This window comes from Corvus kubaryi, unplaced genomic scaffold, assembly GCF_017639235.1.
Source record: "Corvus kubaryi isolate FWS band 111438036 unplaced genomic scaffold, C.kubaryi_AGA036_p1.0 37353, whole genome shotgun sequence".
Classification (NCBI taxonomy): domain Eukaryota; kingdom Metazoa; phylum Chordata; class Aves; order Passeriformes; family Corvidae; genus Corvus; species Corvus kubaryi.
The window spans coordinates 3,240,313-3,259,261 of record NW_024581115.1 but is presented as its reverse complement, the minus strand read 5'-3'; the positions used below and the strand labels follow the sequence as shown (position 1 = coordinate 3,259,261).

At 50.2% G+C, this 18,949-nt stretch overlaps 2 protein-coding genes and 2 non-coding genes across 6 annotated transcripts; 3 read left to right on the top strand and 1 right to left on the bottom strand.

Moving 5' to 3' along the window:
- Positions 1-779: 779 nt before the first annotated feature.
- KCTD2 (potassium channel tetramerization domain containing 2) lies at positions 780-9,944 on the bottom strand. The gene is made up of 6 exons (XM_042032506.1): positions 9,643-9,944; positions 8,160-8,268; positions 7,494-7,585; positions 6,749-6,844; positions 4,872-4,997; positions 780-4,163 (listed from the first exon to the last, which is right to left on the bottom strand). The coding sequence occupies exons 1-6, from the start codon at positions 9,898-9,900 to the stop codon at positions 4,134-4,136; spliced, it is 711 nt and encodes a 236-aa protein (XP_041888440.1). The 5' UTR covers positions 9,901-9,944; the 3' UTR covers positions 780-4,133.
- A 34-nt stretch (positions 9,945-9,978) lies between these two features.
- Positions 9,979-12,536, top strand: ATP5PD (ATP synthase peripheral stalk subunit d). Of its 3 annotated transcripts, none has more exons than XM_042032507.1 (6): positions 9,979-10,063; positions 10,431-10,560; positions 11,141-11,237; positions 11,728-11,799; positions 12,145-12,207; positions 12,334-12,536. In XM_042032507.1, the coding sequence occupies exons 2-6, from the start codon at positions 10,439-10,441 to the stop codon at positions 12,463-12,465; spliced, it is 486 nt and encodes a 161-aa protein (XP_041888441.1). In that variant the 5' UTR covers positions 9,979-10,063; positions 10,431-10,438; the 3' UTR covers positions 12,466-12,536. The 3 variants fall into 3 exon arrangements, with proteins under 3 accessions (XP_041888441.1, XP_041888442.1, XP_041888443.1); XM_042032508.1 differs by having other exon boundaries at positions 10,033-10,053; XM_042032509.1 differs by lacking the exon at positions 9,979-10,063 and adding an exon at positions 10,113-10,184.
- A 5,924-nt stretch (positions 12,537-18,460) lies between these two features.
- Positions 18,461-18,533, top strand: TRNAR-UCG. Its single transcript has one exon. It is a non-coding gene; the product is annotated as a tRNA-Arg (tRNA).
- A 222-nt stretch (positions 18,534-18,755) lies between these two features.
- TRNAR-CCU lies at positions 18,756-18,828 on the top strand. The gene has a single exon. It is a non-coding gene; the product is annotated as a tRNA-Arg (tRNA).
- The last annotated feature ends 121 nt before the right edge of the window (positions 18,829-18,949 follow it).

Genomic DNA, 18,949 nt, shown 5'->3' with positions numbered 1-18,949 from the left:
TTAAATCAACTCATGCTATGTGGTGACTTGGCTCAGCCATGGTTTCTGGTGAGCTCCCTGTGTACAGAGTCTCATCCTCTTCCACTGTGCTGGTGTTAAACCCTGGTTTGGGGATGTGTCAACCCATCCCTGCTCTGTGGCTTTGAGGGTTGGGTGGCAGTGAGGATGGAGACAGGCAGCTTTCAGAGCACCCAGAGGAGGCAACAGCCACTTGGAATCAAAAGCAGGATTAAATCAATCCAGGATTTCCCATTCTTCACTTGTGTCCTTGCTCCTCTTTTTCACTGTGTTTGGCCTGAATCGCCAACTTCTGGCAGCACCAAAGCTGCAACAGTCAAGACCCTTCTTCTGTGTGGTCCAGTGTCAAGCAGGGGTTTAGCAAGTGACAGCTGACAAAAAAACCCCTCTTCCTTTTTTAGCTACTTACATTTAGTGGTTGTATTAATGTTCTACTTGCTTGTAGTTTTCAGTGGAAATGGTTAAGATAAATGTGGAATTTGAGATTATTTTATAGAAGAAAACAGAAACAAGCTTCAGTTGTACCTTTATCCTGGAAAGCAGCCTAGGACTCCAGAATCTCATTAGATTCTCCTTTTAGCAAATGATTGTTATAAATGAAATGAAGCCAGAAGCAAGCGCCCAATCTGCACATTTCTTCCCCCATAATGCAGTATCTGTGTGGTGCAGGGAAAGCAGCAGGCTGCATACCACCCTTCCAACTTTTCAAACCCATTTCAGAATCTTTATTGGGAAAAAAAAATTAATCACAGCATCTCAACTGTTATTCAAACACATTTAATAAACAAAGAGAAACAGTAGCAAAGGGCACTGACATGTGACAAACTGTACAAAACCTCCAGGTAGGAGCCCATGGCCCGGCTGCTCCAGCCCCCACCCTGCAGCCAACCAGGCCCCCTTCGCCTCAGCCCACTCAGTCACCCCTGAGAAAAATCAGTTTTTAAAAATGTGCAGAAACAAAGACACTTCAAGAGGTTATTTCCAGTTTTGCCATAATGGAACAATTTAGGCCACTGGGAAAGTTTTTAAAAAAAACCAAAGTGTCATACGCTCCATTCCCAGGATTAATGCTTTAAAGTGAACCTTCCCAAGAGGCACAAGCACTCTTGGACAGCCAGTAGATCTACCCCTGCTCTCCTACTCTACTCATTGCAACATGCTACACTTTTTTAGAGAGGATGGGACACATTTCATCCTAATTCAGCACTAATTTTGATATAGTTGTGACTGAGTGAAAGGCAATGGAAAGAAAAGCCCTGTTTGAGCACAGAAGGGATGCAACTGGTGCATAATGTTGAGACCAGCCCTGTCTCAGGCTAAAGGTGACCTAGCACAGTCAGGGAAGGAGGAATCCTTCACTGGGAATGTACTTGCTCTGGATGGACTTCATGCCTGGTCCTAAATATCACCCAAAAGCTTGAGCATCCAGTACCAATGATTAGTTTTCTACCACACACTTCTGTGGAACTTCAAAGGACCCTGCAATGGAACCCAAAGAGCCTGTGGTCCTCTGGCACCTCCTCACTGCCAAAAGCAGCACAGAAGGGAAAACCAAGACGCAACTCTGATCTTTCTTGTGCTCATCAGTTAAATAGCTCTGCCATTCACCTGCTAATGGTCACTTTTAGGTGCTCTGTGGCTCCAAGGGGAGAGCAATGGCATCAGTGCATCAGGCAACCCTCCAGTGGGCTTCACCATGTGTGGCGTTTTTGGTGACACAAAAAAGCTAGGGAGGTGTTTGTTATTCTTATCTACTTGAGCTGTACTGGACAGAAAGTCTCCCTCTGCAGCCAGCGTTGCTTTGAGCTCCATGGTTGAACAAGGTGCTTAGCTGGCATCAATGTGACAAACACAGCCTGACCAGTTCCTGTTGCCTTTAGTTTGGTATTTCTTGACCAGTTCCCAGAAACTCCCTCCTCTGAGGAAGGTGAATAAGACAAATGAGAATGTGAAAGGGCTTTTTACGCTGCTAACTTGCATACATGTGCTTCTTGATTTCTTAGCTGTGAGCACAGACAGTGACTGAGGCTACAGGATACGGACAGAGGAGGGAGATCTGTACACATCACAGTGTTGTTCAGGCCCAGCCAAGGTGTGTGGTCTGATCACACCAACACCAGCTCACCATGGTATAAACAGGGCAGACAGAGGAAAGCAGAGCTGGGTTTTTCAGTGTGATGGAAAGCCAGCTGTGATTCAACAGCCTGTCACTGACACAATGTGAATTCAAAGACATTTGGCACAGTCTGTTGTTACCAGGACTAATCTAGCCCAGACATTAACCAGTCTGTCTTAAGAATGAGGCAAAGGCTCCACCGGAGGAGGTACACTGGCAAAGCAGGATGGGGAGGACAGGCAGGAGGACGTGAAAAGGACTGGAGAGAGGCAGAGCACAGTGGTGCCACTCAGTGTCTTTGCTGCACGTCTTGGTCACTGAACTGGTTGTTGGACTGTTGGTAGGACCCTCTCAGCAACAAGTGGTTAAGATGGGAAACCTGCCCAATTCTATGTCAAAACTTTAAGCAGAACATGGGTAGCTGAAGCCCTCCAGAAAGGAGCCCAACTCCTCAGTCCAGGTGAGGAATTTTCTGGTAGCTTATTGAGAAACATCTGCTCTGAGCTTTTCACTGTCTGAATTCCAGCATCTCTGAAGCTTTGCTATAATGTCAGTTTGGGACTTGACTGAAAATGACCCAAGTGCCAGGACACTCGGGCTACAAAGAACAAAGCCAGGATGAAAGGGGAAAAACATGCAGCAAATTCCTATGAAATTCCATTTACCAGACTAGGAGGGACATGCCCTTGGTTAGGGGTGGCACAGAGTAACAGAGGGGAACCAGTGACTGCAGTTTGGCTAAGATTAGAATTCAAGAGAGGCACAAACGAACATTTTGCACATCCATCCACGGCATTCCAAAAAAAAAAAAAAAAAAAAAAAAAAAGGAAAGTCACAAAAGTTGACACATCACTTTGGACAAGAAACATTACAACAGTTTGGCAACTTTTCACCAACCCCCCCCCCACCCCAGCTCCGTGATGTCCCTCTGTAATTTGAGGTGATCTCTTAAAGGTGGGGACATGAGGGGGTTGCAGGTAAATCACTGTGTGTAAATAGGGGATCTCCTCCGCAAAGGATCTCGTGGGGTCAGGCAAACCTACCTGCTTGGTACAGTACAAAAGAAATTCTGCCTGGAGCCCTCCCTGGTGAGGGAAGGAGACAGAGCCCACACTGCTGGAGACAAACAAGGCAAAGCTGAACTTGGCAGCAGCAAGTCCCTAAACCTTGTGACTTTGCACCAGGCTACGACATGGCCATGGCAGGGTACTGGACAGGAAGATGTCACCACTCTTCCTCTGTGGAGAAGTGTGAAGGACAGGACTATCACTTTATCGCTATTTTGGGTGAACACAGGCCTCTTTGTTTATGCATGCAAAGTAATGGGCTTTGGAAAATACCAGGAGCCCATGTGTAATAGTGTTAACAGTGAGACCTGTGTCAGATGGATACACAACTCCCCTCCCCTCAGATCTAAACTCAGCTCTTAGGAATTGAACAAGGAACAAATACAAAGCAAGGATGGAAAAGGTTTGTGTGGGTTTTTTAGGAGTGGTTGTTTTGTTCCTCCTTTTAAAGCCCTGTTCTTTGGACTGGGGGGGAAGGGGGGAGCATTGCAAGGTTGCTGCGCTTTTTTGGTGGCAGACCTGGGTGCAAGAAATGGCACAGCTCAAATACAGACCTTCCCACCCACAGCAGCCTGTGGAAGGTGGGATTGATTACAAGGGCCTGAGGACCTGAGTAACCTTCACAAAGGTTCCAACTGGGAATCCGGCCCAGCCATTGTTGGAAAAATTCAATACAGCGCTGGCCAAGAAAATAAAACAAATACTTGTGGAAAGGACTATCCAAATGGAAGAGTCTTTTCCTTCCTCGGTTTCCAGGGTAAGAGAAAAGCCTTTGGTTATGACCAGAATTATTTGCCATTGGCAGGACAGGCTCGGCTTTGCTTTGCATTAGCTTGGTTACTGTACAAGGGCCGGGTTGCTCTGTGGAGAGATGCTCTTCCCAGCTGGACTGCCCTGTGACATCTGGGAGTTTAATGGAGTGGACACTTGAATTACATCCGGGATCCTCGTTCCTGAAGAATCTGAAACAGAAGAGACCTTCTATGAAAACCTCTGACAAGTTTAAATGCAAAAGTTCCTGTTCAGGGTCCTTGTTTTTTGCAGAGAAAGGAAACACAGACTAATGTGAGATCAGCTTGCAGGCTTTTATGCCACCACAACAACTGACAGGCTGGTTAAGGGTGAGTGAGCCCCTCCTCTAGAAATACTGCTCAGCTGCTTGCCAGGAGGTAAGGATGTTGCCTTTTGTTTCTATTCTGGGGAAAAAAAAAAGGTGGATTCATAAATGGTTTGGTTCAGAAGGCACCTTAAAGCTTATCTTATTCAACCCCTCTGCCATGGGCAGGGACACCTTCCACTAGACCAAGTTGCTCAGAGCCCCATCCAACCTGGCCTTGAACACTTCCAGGGATGGGGATGGTTGAAAGAGAACAAAAATCTTGTTTCTCCCTGCAACATCCTTCAACCACAAAACCTGACTAACCTCAAAGGTCCTTGCTACTCTGTTCTCCTTCTTCAAGTTACTCTTTCCTTTAGTATTTTGGTCTCAATTTGAAGTGCACAAAGAGCCTTAGCTCTTGTCCTACAGTAAAACAAGAAATCCTCCAAGAAGGGATGATAGAGAAGGCAATGGGAAAGCTGATCCACAAAACTGCTGCAGCAGCTTGGTACAGGGAAGGTTTTTCTTTCCTAGGGGAATCCAAATTGATACATCTGAGCAAGTGCCTTACCTTGGCCTTCTCGCTCGGCTCCTTGACAATGCCATTGGTAGAATTGTTGAGCTCCCTGGACACAACACAGAGGAATTCTGCCTGGTCTTCGTTTCCATAGTTATAGGAAGATCCAATGCTGATCAGCTGTGCAACAGGAGACAACCAAGGTAACTATCAAGAAGTCTTGATTTGATTCCTACAGTTGCTGTGAGATAGGACTGTCCCGGGAGATCTGTCCTGGACCCGAAGTGTCCCCTGCAGCCTCCGGTGTGCGTGTGTGTGTAAGGCACAGACACAGCCGAGCTCCACAGCCCTCTAGTGGCTGCTGGAGCCCCAGGAAGGAATTCCAGCCTGAAACTAATGCTGAACACAGCAGAACATTGCCCAGTTTCTGAGGGTGGAAAAAGGGAAAACAGATTGTGCAATATATAATATCCAGTTCACTCAGACGTGGGCAGGCACTGCAAATTGCCTGGTCCTTGCTGAACTCGGCTCCCAACCTGCCTTGTGACTGATGTGGAAATGGGAATTCTTTACCCCAGGCAGATGTTGGATTAACTGGGGACATGTGGCAAACAGACACTGTCCTTTATGTGGATGCTGCCAAGATGAAATCTGGTATCTGTGTAAACGGGATTATATTCTATTACTGTTGTGTTGAGGGGGTCTGGAGTCAATCCAAGAAATCCCATCTGTCTCATTTATCATTATTACATTAAAAGGACATCCTGGAGTGCAGAGCTAATTTGTCATTTACAACTCAGTTCTGCTTTCCAGAAAATAAATCCAAGTCATCTGAAGAAAGCATTGTGACTCTTATCAACTGTGTGTATCCAGGAAACCTTAATGTGCAGCATGCACCTTAACTTCCATGTCCTAATGGATTTTAGAAGAGCCAGCTCCATATTTATGTATGATAGATTTGAAAACAAAGATTAGGAAAGATCTAAGGGTGCAGGTTCCCATGAAAGGCACTGCCTGTAGCCTCAAGGTTTTGGGGATGTAGATATGGATGTGTGAAAGGCAGATTCTGTGACCTGTTGGACAGCAAAACATGGGAGTTGGAGAACTGCACTTCCATGGAGCAGTGAGTGGTTCTTGGTCACAAGATTTCACTATTTCCTCACAGGGGCAAGTTTTTGGCTGCCTCTCCACTCTGAGATAGTTTGCAGGTGTTACAGAACACATCCATAGGAACAAATGATGGGAATTGCTGTTCCTAATCCTCTGCCTCACTTTGTGTCAGCACATTTCCCACAGCATCCATTTGTACTGAAGCTGGACCAACTGGGAAGACACTGCTGTAAACCACAGAGCCCATTCTGTACTTTCTTAATATAACATAACACACAGGCCAGCTGGCTCCAGTTCTCCCTCCTCAGAAATAAGGGAACTGTGATCCCAGAAACCAAACCTGGAACTAATGCCATATGCAACTGCAGTGACACCCAGCCCTGGAACCAGCTGCACTGCAAAGACATCTGCACAAAGTTCTCATATCACTCAGTGCCTCTTTAGCAAATGCAGCAGTTGTGGCTTTGAGGTTCCAAGAAAGTCGTGCTGTTTCTTCATGACTCTGGTTAATTTTCCTGGATACTGCTGGTGGATAGAACTGTTATACTGTGGCCTGGTGTATGTGAGGAAATGCAGGAGAAGGGAAGAATTGCTCTGGGATTTGACAAGGAGACAAGATGTCCTGAGAGAAAATGAAATCTCTCTGGCAGCTGGAATGACTTCTGCTCTCCCCCATCAGTAACTGGACACAAGTGGATTGCTGCTCAGGTCAGGCTGCTTACTCAGAAGAGCAGAGCAGTGTGAAGTGCAACTCAACAGGAAACTCTGCTTATTTCATATTCAGCTTTTAAAGGAATTCTGCCATTCTTTGGTAATGGTACCTGTTCAAATTTCCATCCGTCGGACATGGTGGACACCATCTGTGTGAGCTCTTCCTCTTGGCACTGCAGCACTCTGTACACGTGTTTCACAGGTCCCTGGAGCACAGAGAACAATTGTTGTAGTTTAGTAATTCCTGTCTAGTATCACTCTAGAAAATTAATAAGCCTCTCCTGCTCTTGTCTTAGGAAGTCAGAGCCCCACAGGCTTTCTAAGGGCTTTTTCATTCACCTGATTCCAAAACAGAACCATATGCCTGGCACTCTTCTCTTAAAAGCTTTCCAGGTGTCTAAGGTATAGTGACAGCAAAACTTCTTTAGCTTTCAAAGCCATTTGCTGCTTTTTGAAAATGTTTCTGAAATTGCATCTACTGGGTGTGCTGATACAAGCTGAGCATCAATGGGAAAAATGCCACAGAGAGACAAAGGGAAGACAATGGTTTAGAGAAGGAAGAGTTTGAGCTATTCTTTACCAAAGCAGTATGTTTTGCTTTATAACCACCCACTTCTGCTCCTGGCCCCTCTCCTGTAAGTGCCCCTTGCCTTTCCCTGCAGTGCTGTGATGACTCAGTGGTCTGTGCTTTGTAGAGCCACACTGGAGACTCGTTCCTAGCCACACCCTGCATCCACCTCACAGCATTTATTCCCCTGTTACTGCTGAACCAAAGAAATGCTACTGCAAGGGTCTGCAGCCATGCCTGTCCTTTCTGTGGCACAGAACTGACTCCATAACCCAGAGGTGCATTACTTGAGAGGTTCTGTTCTCGTTGTCCCGTATCCGCTCCTTCACCAGCCGCACGAGGGACGCGATGTTGTAAAACTCAGCTTCTTCCAGCACCCCTGAGAGAGGAACCCAAAGTACAAATTCTGTTACTTTGCACAGGGTAGAATGAAGATGATTCTGCCACAAGGATGCAACACCTGCTCCTGACTCCAAATCTAGCCCAAATGTCAGAATTCCAAATGTGCCACCCACCTCCTGCTCCCAGGCTAGGAGAAAATGCCTGACTAGCTGTCACCTCCTTTTGTGACTTAAGAAGATCTTTAAGAAAGATTGTTCCCCGTTCCCTGGGATAGTCAGAAATCTCCAGGTACAGTGTCTATTTCTTCACCCAGCCCCATCAAGGGAAAGCCCTCAGAGCTGCCTGTTTGGGGAGAACCATGGTCTGTGAGGGGCAGATGGGCTGTAACAGACCTTGGGCTCAGCAGAACAGTGACAAGGTGTGCTGTGAGCTGCAGCCTCTGCTTTCGGGAAGACACAGAACCTGATGACTTAATCCCCGTTAATGAGCAATTAACAGTACTAACAGCACTCCTGGGAAACTTGCTCACACCCTCACACCAGTCTCTGATAAGGGCTCCTGGATGTGCTATCAAACAGCACTTACAGCATTTCCTGGTGTTTTTCTCTTACCTTCCTCTGCTAGCTCCTTGTTTATGATGAGCTTCCCGTGCCGGAGGTAGTTCAGTATCGGACCGAAGTACGTGGGGTCTCTGTCAATGAGATAGGCCCCTGTCTCATCCTGAGAACAAAACAGGCATGGTTCAGTGGTATAAGGGAAAAATAATTTCAACCTAACATAATAAATTGAAAAGTTTCTCTTTGATAACCTGGATTCATTTGCCTGTGGGAGGCGTACAAATGCCACATTTAAACCATTTTTGTTTTTCAGTATCTGATCCACGAACGTTGCAGCCCAGTAACGCTGGCAGATGCCTTATATGAAGTACTTGTACACACAGTTTATGGACCTGGAAAAAACATCTGGGCTTAGGAGGGTTTTTTCACTGCAATAAGAATGAAAACCTGGCAGCTGTTCTGGTTAAGCCTGATCTCCAGACTAGTTTAACTAGGAGGCTCTGGAGGAAAATGGGATCTCCAGTTCTAACTAAGGGCACCTGACCTGAGCCAAAATAGCTCATTTTTTTTCCCCTTTCCACTACTGCAAACACACATTGCAGTGCTCCAGCCATGTGTCCAGCAATACAACAACTATTGGCATTAAATAACCAACAATTCGCAGCCAAAAGCGCCTCTTGAGCAGCTTTGAAGCACTGACAAACCCTCTGCAGAACTCTCACATCCCTCTCCTAATGACTTCAAAGCATTGTTTCTCCTGCCAATCGACTCTAAAGCAGTAAGAAACTGTGCAAACCCACTGTGAATATCTCCTCTCCTCACTGACACTGCTGACTGATATTTCGATCACAACCAGGATTTACCTTGTGATTAAACCCTGAATGGAGCAGCAACAGACCTGGCTAATTGTGGCTGACCCCCTCACAACACGTTGACAACACCTTGTGCAGCCCATCCTTTGGAAAATCTGCTGTTGCAAGAATAATTGTCTGCAAAATCCTTATAATAAACTGCAGTGACTTGAAAACTGTCCAGCCATGCAAGGAATGTGCACCGTGATCTTTGTTGAGAGCGAAGTGAAATATATTAAAAAACCAAAACAACAACAAACACGCTCAGGGTGAGAAATTATAACAATCCTGTTTGTAGGAGTTTCCTTCCCTGCTGTCACTGCTACGGCAGGGTGGGTTGCTCCTTGAGCGGAGTCTTGTCATCGTGGGAGGTGGAGGGATCAGAGCCTGCGGATCTGGGTGTCACAGGCACGAGGGCAGACCCCAACTCCCGTTCCTGGGGATGCCGCCGCCTCCCCGGCCGCGGGACACGGGGGACAAGGCGATGATGTGTCAGAGTAACGCGCCCCTGCACCGTGGGAGATCGGCCCGTCCACACCCCGGGGCCGCAAAGGAGGCTCGGGGCCACCGGCAGCCGGGGGTGCCAGCCCGCCCGTGGGACGGGTGCTGGTGACACCGGCTGCCGTGGCGGCTCAGGGAGGGGCTGTCCCGGTGTGCGTGGGGGCCCGGCCCCGCCGCGGCCTCACCTTGTCGGAGCCGAGCTCGGGCCCGTCCTGGCAGCAGAGACGGCACAGGAAGGACTTGGGCTCCCGGCACAGCGTCTGCCGGGTGCTCACGAAGTACGTGCCGCCCACGTTCAGCCGCACCCACTTGGAGGCGGCGGCGGGCGGGGACAGAGCCCCGGCGGACCCCGCCGCCGCTCCGGCTGCGCGGGGGCTGGGCGGCCCCGGTGCCCCCCCGGGGCTCGGGCTGGGCGTGCGGCCCCTCGGCGGCCCCTCGGCCATGGCGGAGCCTCAGTGCCCGCCCGCCGCCATCGCCGCCCGCGCCGCTTCCGGCCTGCGCCGCTTCCGGGAGGATGACTTCCGGTGGGGACGCGTTCTGATTGGGTGACGAGGGCAGAGGGGGCGGAGCTTCCGGCGGCGGGGACGGCGGTGTCGGTCAGTGAAGGTGAGCGGGGGGCCGGGAGCGGGAGCGGGTCCGGAAAGGGGTCCCGGGGACGGAGAGCGGCCGGGGAGCCGGGAACGGGGATCTGGAATCCTGCGACTGCGGGACAGAACAGGCTGGGGAGGTCCTCGGCGTTGGGAGGCTGGTGGGAGAGGACGGGGGCCAGCGCGAGGTTGCGGCGGGGCTCAGGAGCGGCCCCTGTGTCCGGATCCCGCCGTGTCCGCATTCTCTCCGTGTCCCCGTCCCGTCCCGTGTCCCCGTGTCCCGCCCCATCCCGCCCCCTCGGTGCCGCGTTCCCGGCCGGAGCCGCCTCTCCGGCCCCGCTGCCCGGTCCCGCCGGCGCTGTGACCCACCGCTGTCTCCGGGCCAGGCGGTGCCATGGCGGGACGCAGAGCTGCTCTTAAGGCCGTGGACTGGGCGGCCTTCGCCGAGCGGGTGCCCCCGAACCAGCGAGCCATGTTCAACGCGCTGAAGACCCGCAGCGATGCGCTGACCACCCGGTGAGTGCCCGCCCGAGTGCCCGCCCCGCTCCGGCAGGGCCCGCTCAGCCCTCGCCCAGCCACCCAGCTGTGAGTGCTGGTGTCTGTCGCTGTCTGTGGTCCCGCAGGAGTGTCCTCACAGGTATTAAAGCAGGTCACCTTGAGGCAGCTGGTGGCTTTTTTTGGCAAGTCACCTTTAGTTAATCTTCCCCAGAGTAAACCCCGTAGCTGCGGTTCTGTGAACGCACTTTGCTTTGGCACAAACTTTGTCACTCTGTTAAATGCTCTACAAATTCCTGTACAGTTCTCAAATGGTTTAGCATCCTCTGCCTGATACAAGTGCTGGCTGTTGCAGGAGTGTTGCTGATTGATTGCCTCTGGCTCAGTGTTGTAAAACAGCCTCACCCTTCCTTAAGGGTGCACCCAGAGGGGCTGGGTGAAGCAGGGCTGAGCTGCAGGCTGAGCTCTGCCTGTCTGTCCAGAGGAGCCTGTTCCAAGGCCAGAGGGATTTGTTTCAAACCTGAAAACACTTAAACTAAACACAGCAGGCTGTGCTGATGCTCAGGTTGCTGCTCATGTCTGCTGTGCTCCATCCCTTCAGGTTGGCCGCGCTGCCAGAGAAGCCCCCGGCCATTGACTGGGCTTTCTACAAAGCTAATGTTGCCAAAGCTGGAATGGTGGATGAGTTCCAGAAGAAGGTCAGTCTCCTTGCCAGCTGGGTATTGCTCTTTGGAGTTTAACTGGGAAATTGAGAGGAAAACACCAGGCTTGGCAGAGGAGGTTGGTTGTGTCACTATGAAAATTTGCCTCCCAAGACTGGGGGTACCTGCTGAGCTCAGATGGGTCTGGGAGCTTTGTGTTGGGGGCAATAACTCTGTGATAGGGTAAGTCTGGGGTGTGGGACCTTCCTGCTTCCTTACAGTGCTGGAGGAACGGGTGGTGCTGTGTGTCCTGGGGGTGGTGGGCAGGACAGAGGAGATGGCTGGAAGCTCCTGGGTGAGCAAGTACTGCTTGGGAGGGACAGAGGACAGCTGCACTGATCACTTTCAGCTCATTAACTTACATGGCTGTGAGCAAATCCTATGAAGAAAGGAGGGAATGCTCCCCTGCTGCTAGAGAAGATGACCTTGATGTGAAGGATTGTTTCAGTCAAACAAACCTTACAAAAATTTGTCTTTCAATTTACAGTTCAGTGCACTAAAGGTTCCTGAGCCAGTGGATACAGAAACTGCCAAGATTGATGCCCAGGAGAAGGAAGCTGTAAGTGAACCATTCCCTACTGCTGGGGTTGTCCCTGCCTTCTGTGGGGATGGGAAGGAGTGAGAGGCAGGGGATGTTCTGGCTGTGCCCCTGCACGGGCAGCGCAGCCTGAGCCAGGGCACAGCTGTGCCCTTCACACGTGTCCCTGGCTTTCTGAGCAAGGGGATCCCTGCACAGGGAAGGGTTGGGCTGTTTGGGATCTGCTGGAAATTCCATCACTTACCCAGTGTAACAATGATGGATTTTAATGCCAATTTAAAGCGTGGAGGGGGGTGTGTGTGCAGGTTTACTCTGGGTCAGTGTCTTTATCATAACCACACTGCCCACATCCTCTGCTCTCCCCAGGCCAAGAGCACTGCTGAGTACATCCAGGCTTCCAAAGCCCGCATCGCCCAGTACGAGCAGCAGGTGAGGCTGGGCTTTGCTTAGGCAATGTTCTCTGGACCCCCCTGGCACACCCCTTGTTCTCCTGGGTGTGCTTTGCTCCTTCCTGCTGACCACTGACTTGTGATGTGTCTGTGCCTGCTTCCACAGCTCCAGAAGCTCAAGAACATGATTCCCTTTGAACAGATGACGTTTGAAGACTTGAGTGAAGCTTTCCCTGAAACCAAATTGGACAAGGAGAAGTATCCATACTGGCCCCACAAGCCAATTGCTGATCTGTAAACTGGTCTGGAAGCAGTTTAATGACTGTCAGACTCCATGATCTTATAAATAAAGAGCTTTCTCTCTCTGTGGCTTACGTCTTAGACATGAGTTCTGAGTAGTGTGGAGCAATACAATAACTTGCAAACATCCCACTTTTCCTGGATTTGGTGTTTTCTACCCATGAGCTTGTTTTTGTAGCAAGGACCAAGCTCCCAGCCTGACCTGCTGATCAAACTGAGCCCTGTGAAATGCAAATAAACCCCCTGTCCCTCTCTGTAAGCACAAGGTGCAGGGGATGGGGTTCTCCTGCCCTTGCAGGCAGACAGTTGCTCAGAAGTTGAACGTGTGAAGCCCTTTGAGATGCTGGAGTGTATGTGGCAGTGATTTGTGTGTGTCTGGAGTGTCTCAGGACTTCTACAGGCAGAAGTCTGGGGCTGTTTTCTGGGCTGGTTGTGGTTGTTTAGGAGAAGCCAATTGCAAAAGTTGTTGAAGAAGTGTTGGTGTGTTGAGATACATATTTAAAAAGGGGGGTTTTTTTAGTTATTTTTAAAAATATTTAATTCTAGTGATCCTATTCTCTTCTCTGCCCTGGATTTCTGAATGCTGGAACTCACAGAAACAGTAGTACAGACTTGCATTGTTTTATATAATAATCTGAGGTGTAATTCTTAAAAACCTTCCCTCAAGGTGGAGACTTCTCTAAGAGAAGGGAATCAACTCCCTTTTGCCTAGGGCATGTTTGAGGTCAGAATTACAGATACGTACAATGAAGGTGTCATCCCCAGAGTTTACAGCTGTTTTATTCAAATACCTTAGTAGCCCCCAGAATACTTCAAGAACATCTGTAGTTCTACTGAACCAGAGTACAAAACACTATGCATACAGAACTCAGGTCCTGTGGCTTTGGATTTTATTTTAATTTTATTTTATTCAGGCAACTGAAACAAGTGCAGCTCTATGAGTTGAGCAGGAGCAAACTACAGCAGAGGGTCAGAAGCAACACAGTGGAGAACAACTGAGCTGGCACTGGGCAGAGCTGATCTTCAGCTGCTCCATTTTACAGAAATCACAGTGAAAAAAAACAGAGACAGGAAGAGGTGGCTGTAGAGAAGCACCTTCTCCAGAACTGGCAGAAACGGGTCCAGCTCCTGCAGCTGCCAGAGGTGCTTGGTTGGCTGCCCTTGTCCCTGGGCCTTCCTGGGAGGGTGCAGCAGTTGGGGGCTCCCCTTGGCCAGGTTGCCTGGGGGTCTCTTGGGCAGCTCGTGTGGGTCTACAGAGGGCAAAGGGCAGTGCCACCACGGCTCACACTGCCTGGGGCACTGTTTGCCCTGAGGAAACCCACCCTGACTCCAACAAACATGCAGGAAAATGCCCCAAACCTGCTTTGTTAAAGGTGTTATGGGTTGTTTTACCTTGCTGGAAGCTTCTGAGGACCTTGTCCAAGCGCAGGGATTTGCGCTGCTGGTACAACAGGAAGAAGGTGTCTAACGCAGCCATGATCATGAGCAGGAAGGTGCCCAGGAAGAACACCACTGCAGAACAACAGGAAAACAGAGAAAGCTCTGGATAAGTGGCATTTTCTTACATTCCATTGCCTGGTGGGGAACAGGAAAAGTCCAACTCCAGCAAGCTGATCAAACTTAGCTGTTCATGATTTCAGTGTTCATGAACGCGTCTGTAAACAACCAAAGACCTTCCTTAGGGCTGGTACCTGGGTGAAAATCAGGGTTTATTCGATAAAGGTGGGTACAGGTACCTATGATGAGTGGTTTGTTGGAAGAAGTTGGGAGGCTGTTGTTGAGAATCACAGCCAGCATGGAGCTGCCGAGGATGATGGCGATCTGGAAGTTGATTTTCTCCTCGAAAGAGCTGGGTCCAAACAACACAGCCATGTCCAGCAAGTACAGGGCACATGTTGGGAGGATCAGGTTCAGAACGTAGAGAGTCGGTCGTCTCTCCATGGAAATCTGTTGAAGAAGATGGGCAAAATTTAGGTGAGCAGGAGATGACTCAGTGTGTTGGCAAATGTTGGTCCCCTAATGTAAAGGATCCTCTTGTTTTATACAGGGTTTTTTTGGTGCCATATCAGTGCAATATAATATGGAAGTGCCACCATACCACATAGGTGACCAGAGAAAATCCTCTGTCATCCATCATTTCCGTGTATTCAATGATGCTCAGGTTGGTGAACTTCCATTCTCCATCAGTTAGGAAGAAACTCTGGCTGTCTTTCATCATCTCAGCTGGTGTCCGTCTTGTCTTCATGACAAAGTCTGTTACTGCTTGGGCAGGAGGCAGAGGGGGGAGGGAAATTGAAGGAAGAATTTAGGAATTTGTTAGTGGTCAGTTATTCCTCTCCCTTTCCCACACAGCTGAGGATGTGCAGACAGGGAAGGGGAAGGTTTCACGCACTGCTCGGGTTTCTCAGCCCATGAGGGAAAAATTAAAGAGGCTTAGCTGGACCTCTGGGAATGTGGATCAGAGGGGAAACATTTGGTGAATTAGGGCAGTTGTTCTTTGCGGATGGGACTCGGAAGATTTTGTGTCACCTCTGCTTATATTTCAGCCCTACCTGTTGGGATGAACTCTGACTGCAGTTTGAATCCTTGAAACTGTCCTGTTAATGGCTGGATTTGATGCCCTTGGAAATCTTTCCCAGCCTCAGGATTCTATGATTAATTTCCTCCCATTTCCATGGCTTTCAGGTGTGTTTAAAGATCAGTCCTGCAAAATTCTTTGTGAACAAGTAGCGGTTTTGCAGGAAGCCTCTTGTTTTGGGTCTCTCGGTTTGTAGAAACTGGTCCTGGGAGGGACTTGCCACAGAACATCCAGATTGTTCCAGAGATGTTGCTGGGAAATGTGCCAGGACAGAATGGCAGCATTTTAACTCATTTTCCCTGGTCTCACATGACCTCAACCCCACTGTGAGCGCGTGGTGCTGCTCAGGAGCCCAGGAATTACCAGGGCCCATCTCATCTATTCCTCCTTTTCCAAATTCAGCCCAGAGGTGGTAAAGCCCAGCCTGCAGCTGTACCTGGGTAGAGGAATGAAGCTATAGTCAAGTTGCACATCTGGGTGTCAAAGGGGAACTTGAGGATTATCAAACTGCACGTCAGGGTGACCTGGAAGGGCCGGGTGGAGTTGAAGCTGCCGTTGTGCATGAGGACCATGTAATTCAGCTCCGGGTTTTGCCCGTTCACTCTGGAGGGAACAGAAGGGGAGAGTAACTGAGCCTGAGATGCTGCCTGTCCCATAAAACCAGGCTGTGGGCACCCTGTTGGCTCTGAGCCACCACCCAGCCATGGGACACAGCAGGAGGAGAGGAAACCAGGGCTGGGAGAAGGGCTCATGAGTCCTTTGGGACCAGGATTTGCTGTAGCTCCGCATCTCCTGAGCACCTCCTGCCTCTCTGCCCTCTGCTTCCTGCCCTCACCAGGGCAGGGGCTCACTCCTGGCTCTGCCTCCAACTCCTTTCTCCCTCTGGAGAGCTGTGGAGGTGCCCATCCCTCTGTCAGACTCTCAATACCTTTCCATACACTACTAAAGGTCACTTTATTCCACAGCAGTGCTGGTTTCTGCTGCTTCCTCAGCTTTAGCTACAGCCCAGATGGGATATTTCAGGAGCTGTTACAGTATTACAGAGCCACTAAGTGCTTTGTATAAACTGTGGTCACCAATAATCTAAATGAGGAGGCTCTCAGTTACAGAGAGCTCAAGGGAACAACTTTTAGCTGTCTGAGTTTATCCCATTTCCTACAGTAAAACCAACAGTTTGCATCCACTGGATTTCTCTTAAGCCAGTGCATAAAAATGAAAGGGAAACCTACCGCTCTAAGATGAAGATGGGGGGAGACCAATACGTATCCATGGGCAGGACAATTTCGGAAATGTTACAGAAATCCCGTGGGTCCCAGGTTGCAAAAGGGTTTTGCCATTCCTGAGGGAAGAAGTTGCCGGAGAGAGATGAGCTCTGGGCTGGGCACCAGGCATTGTGTTGAGCAAGAGGAGAGAAATGCTCTTGAGGGACCTACCAGGTTCAGGACAAAGTAAAAACTGACTGTCTGGAGCTTTTCCACCTGGAGAAACAAAGATATTTAGCTGATTTTCTTAGATGTATCCAGGGCATCCAGTGCAGAACCCAGAAGCTCTTCCCTGAGCACAGATTGCAGGAACTTGGCTGGGGAGGAGAGCTCGTGGCTCTTGCTCCTACAGCTGAAGAGTGGGAGCACACGGTCCGAGGAAAAACTAACAGATTATTGTTAACATTTCCATGGCAGTGTCCTGGAAATGCACTGCCCAGTTCAGGCACTCTGCAGGGTTTTTGGAGGCTTCTACAAAGGCTCCTCATCTGGATGCGACTTCTGGAAGGAGTGGGAGAAAATACTCCAGATCTTCCAAAAGTGCTTTCAAACAGCAGAAAGCTGAAGTGGAAGGGGCTGATTGTCACCCCTGTGGCCTTGCTGGCAGAAGACTTAAATTAAACCCTAGCCTAGTAATAGCCCAGTTTCCTGTTGTAAAGACTCATTTTGAGTGCTTACCACAGAGAGAATTGCCACCAGCAAGAAATCCATCTTCACTTCCACAGGCTCCTTTAGGTTTGTCTTGGGCAGAATGTACGTGTGCAGCTTGTCGTGAGAGGAGATGTTCAGGTAGTCAACAATGTCATAGTAGGTGCAGAGGTACTTTGGAGCAGCCCCTGCTAGAAAGAGAATTCCACTTGAAACACAAGAACATCAGGTAAGACCTCACCCTGTGAGAGATGCACCAAAAGAGAAGGGGTGTGGAGCTGTGGATGTGAAAAGCATCATTAACGCACAAACATTCCTTCTCACACAGATGAGAACAGAATTCCTTGAAGGTTTTCTATCCCCCTTGCACTTACCTGTCCCAAGAGAAAAGATGAGGATGGCTACAAAAACTCCCTCCATCATCTCCTGCTTCCAAATAAGGAGGAGGATGGTACCGTGTGTCTTATGAACGGGTCCAGGACACGTCATTTGTTATGTAGAAGTTGATTTGATATTTATTAATGAGGGATGGATTTTTGTAAACAGACATGTTATCTGTTGGAAGGAAGAATTTGCTAATGGTTTGATGCACTCAGCCAGCTCTTGGGAGCAGCCTTTAGTGTGGTCAAGGAAAAGTAAGTCATTAAAAAAAAAATCCAACCATTTGAGGGAGAGGAAAAGAAAGGGCCCATTCCCACAAAGAAAAGGCAAACAGCCAGAGCTACTCAGTAGCAAATTTGGTCTCATTTACAGGGCTGAGAGTTTGCTGCAACCCCACTGAAATGGATCAGGAATTAGTGCCTGTGTGACTCAGGGCTGTGGGGGAGGCTGCTCTCCTTTGAGCCCAGTCCTGCTCCCCCGCAGACCACACCGTGTCCTCATTTCCCACTGAGCCTTCCATGCACCCATGGATTTTCTGGTTCTGCCTCCTTGCTGGTCTCCCATGCTCCCGATGTTCTTTTCCAAGTCCTCACAGTTAAGATGAAAGGCTCAGAGACTTCTGGGTTTCTTATCTGTCTGTGTTTTCCTCTGCTGCCTTCCTCTCCATCTCTGCCTTTTTTTTCTGCTGTCACCTCAGTGATCCCTGTGGGTCCCTCCCAACCCAGGATATTCCAGGATTCTGTGATTCTATGAATGGCTCCAGGGCAGCAATTGCAGTCAGCAAGTCCCACACTTGATTCCCCCTCAGGCAGCAAAAATCCCCACGGCAGCAGACGGTCCTTCCCCAGCTGTGTCTCCTTCCATCCCCCCTGTCCCCCGCGGACCCCCGTGTTCCCCAGAGACTTCTGTGTCCCCCACAGACCCCCCTGTCCCCCGCGGACCCCCGTGTTCCCCAGAGACCTCTGTGTCCCCCACAGACCCCCCCTGTCCCCCGCGGACCCCCGCGTCCCCCCCTGTCCCCGTGTTCCCGGCGCGGCCGCTGCCCGGCGGCTCCGGGGGTACCCGGGAGGGGCGGGGGGCGATGCCGGGGGTTGCCAGCATCACTAAGGGGGCTGCAACGCAGCGACCGCGTGGCCTAATGGATAAGGCGTCTGACTTCGGATCAGAAGATTGAGGGTTCGAGTCCCTTCGTGGTCGGCCTTTTTTTCCCGCCCCACCCGCCTTTAAAATCATCTTTTCCCGTTTCTCCCCTCGCATCTCTGCCCCTCCGGGGGGGTGCAGGCAAAACGCGAGCCCGGACTGGGTCCCGGCGCTGCCGGTGCGGCCCCGCCCCAGCCCCGGCCCCGTCTCGCGGGTGGTCCCGGGACGCCCCCACGGGGTCGGGGCCGTTCCCGCGGGCCGGGGCGCGCGTCCTGCGCAGCCCCAGTGGCCTAATGGATAAGGCACTGGCCTCCTAAGCCAGGGATTGTGGGTTCGAGTCCCATCTGGGGTGAGCGTCCCTCTTTTGCCTCGGCTCAGCCCCGTTTCCATGCTCTTTCTCCCCGTTTCAGTGCTTCCGGGCCTTCGCCTTCTCCTTCTCCTTCTCCTTCTCCTTCTCCTTCTCCTTCTCCTTC

Excerpts from the sequence above, each read along its gene's own strand:
- KCTD2 (XM_042032506.1), bottom strand. The coding sequence starts at position 9,900 with ATGGCCGAGGGGCCGCCGAGGGGCCGCACGCCCAGCCCGAGCCCCGGG. Across the intron at positions 7,586-8,159 it reads CAAGGAGCTAGCAGAGGAAG|GGGTGCTGGAAGAAGCTGAG; the intron begins GTAAGAGAAAAA and ends TTCCTCTCTCAG. Across the intron at positions 6,845-7,493 it reads ACGAGAACAGAACCTCTCAA|GGACCTGTGAAACACGTGTA; the intron begins GTAATGCACCTC and ends TCTGTGCTCCAG.
- ATP5PD (XM_042032507.1), top strand. The coding sequence starts at position 10,439 with ATGGCGGGACGCAGAGCTGCTCTTAAGGCCGTGGACTGGGCGGCCTTC. Across the intron at positions 10,561-11,140 it reads AGCGATGCGCTGACCACCCG|GTTGGCCGCGCTGCCAGAGA; the intron begins GTGAGTGCCCGC and ends CCATCCCTTCAG. Across the intron at positions 11,238-11,727 it reads TGGATGAGTTCCAGAAGAAG|TTCAGTGCACTAAAGGTTCC; the intron begins GTCAGTCTCCTT and ends TTCAATTTACAG.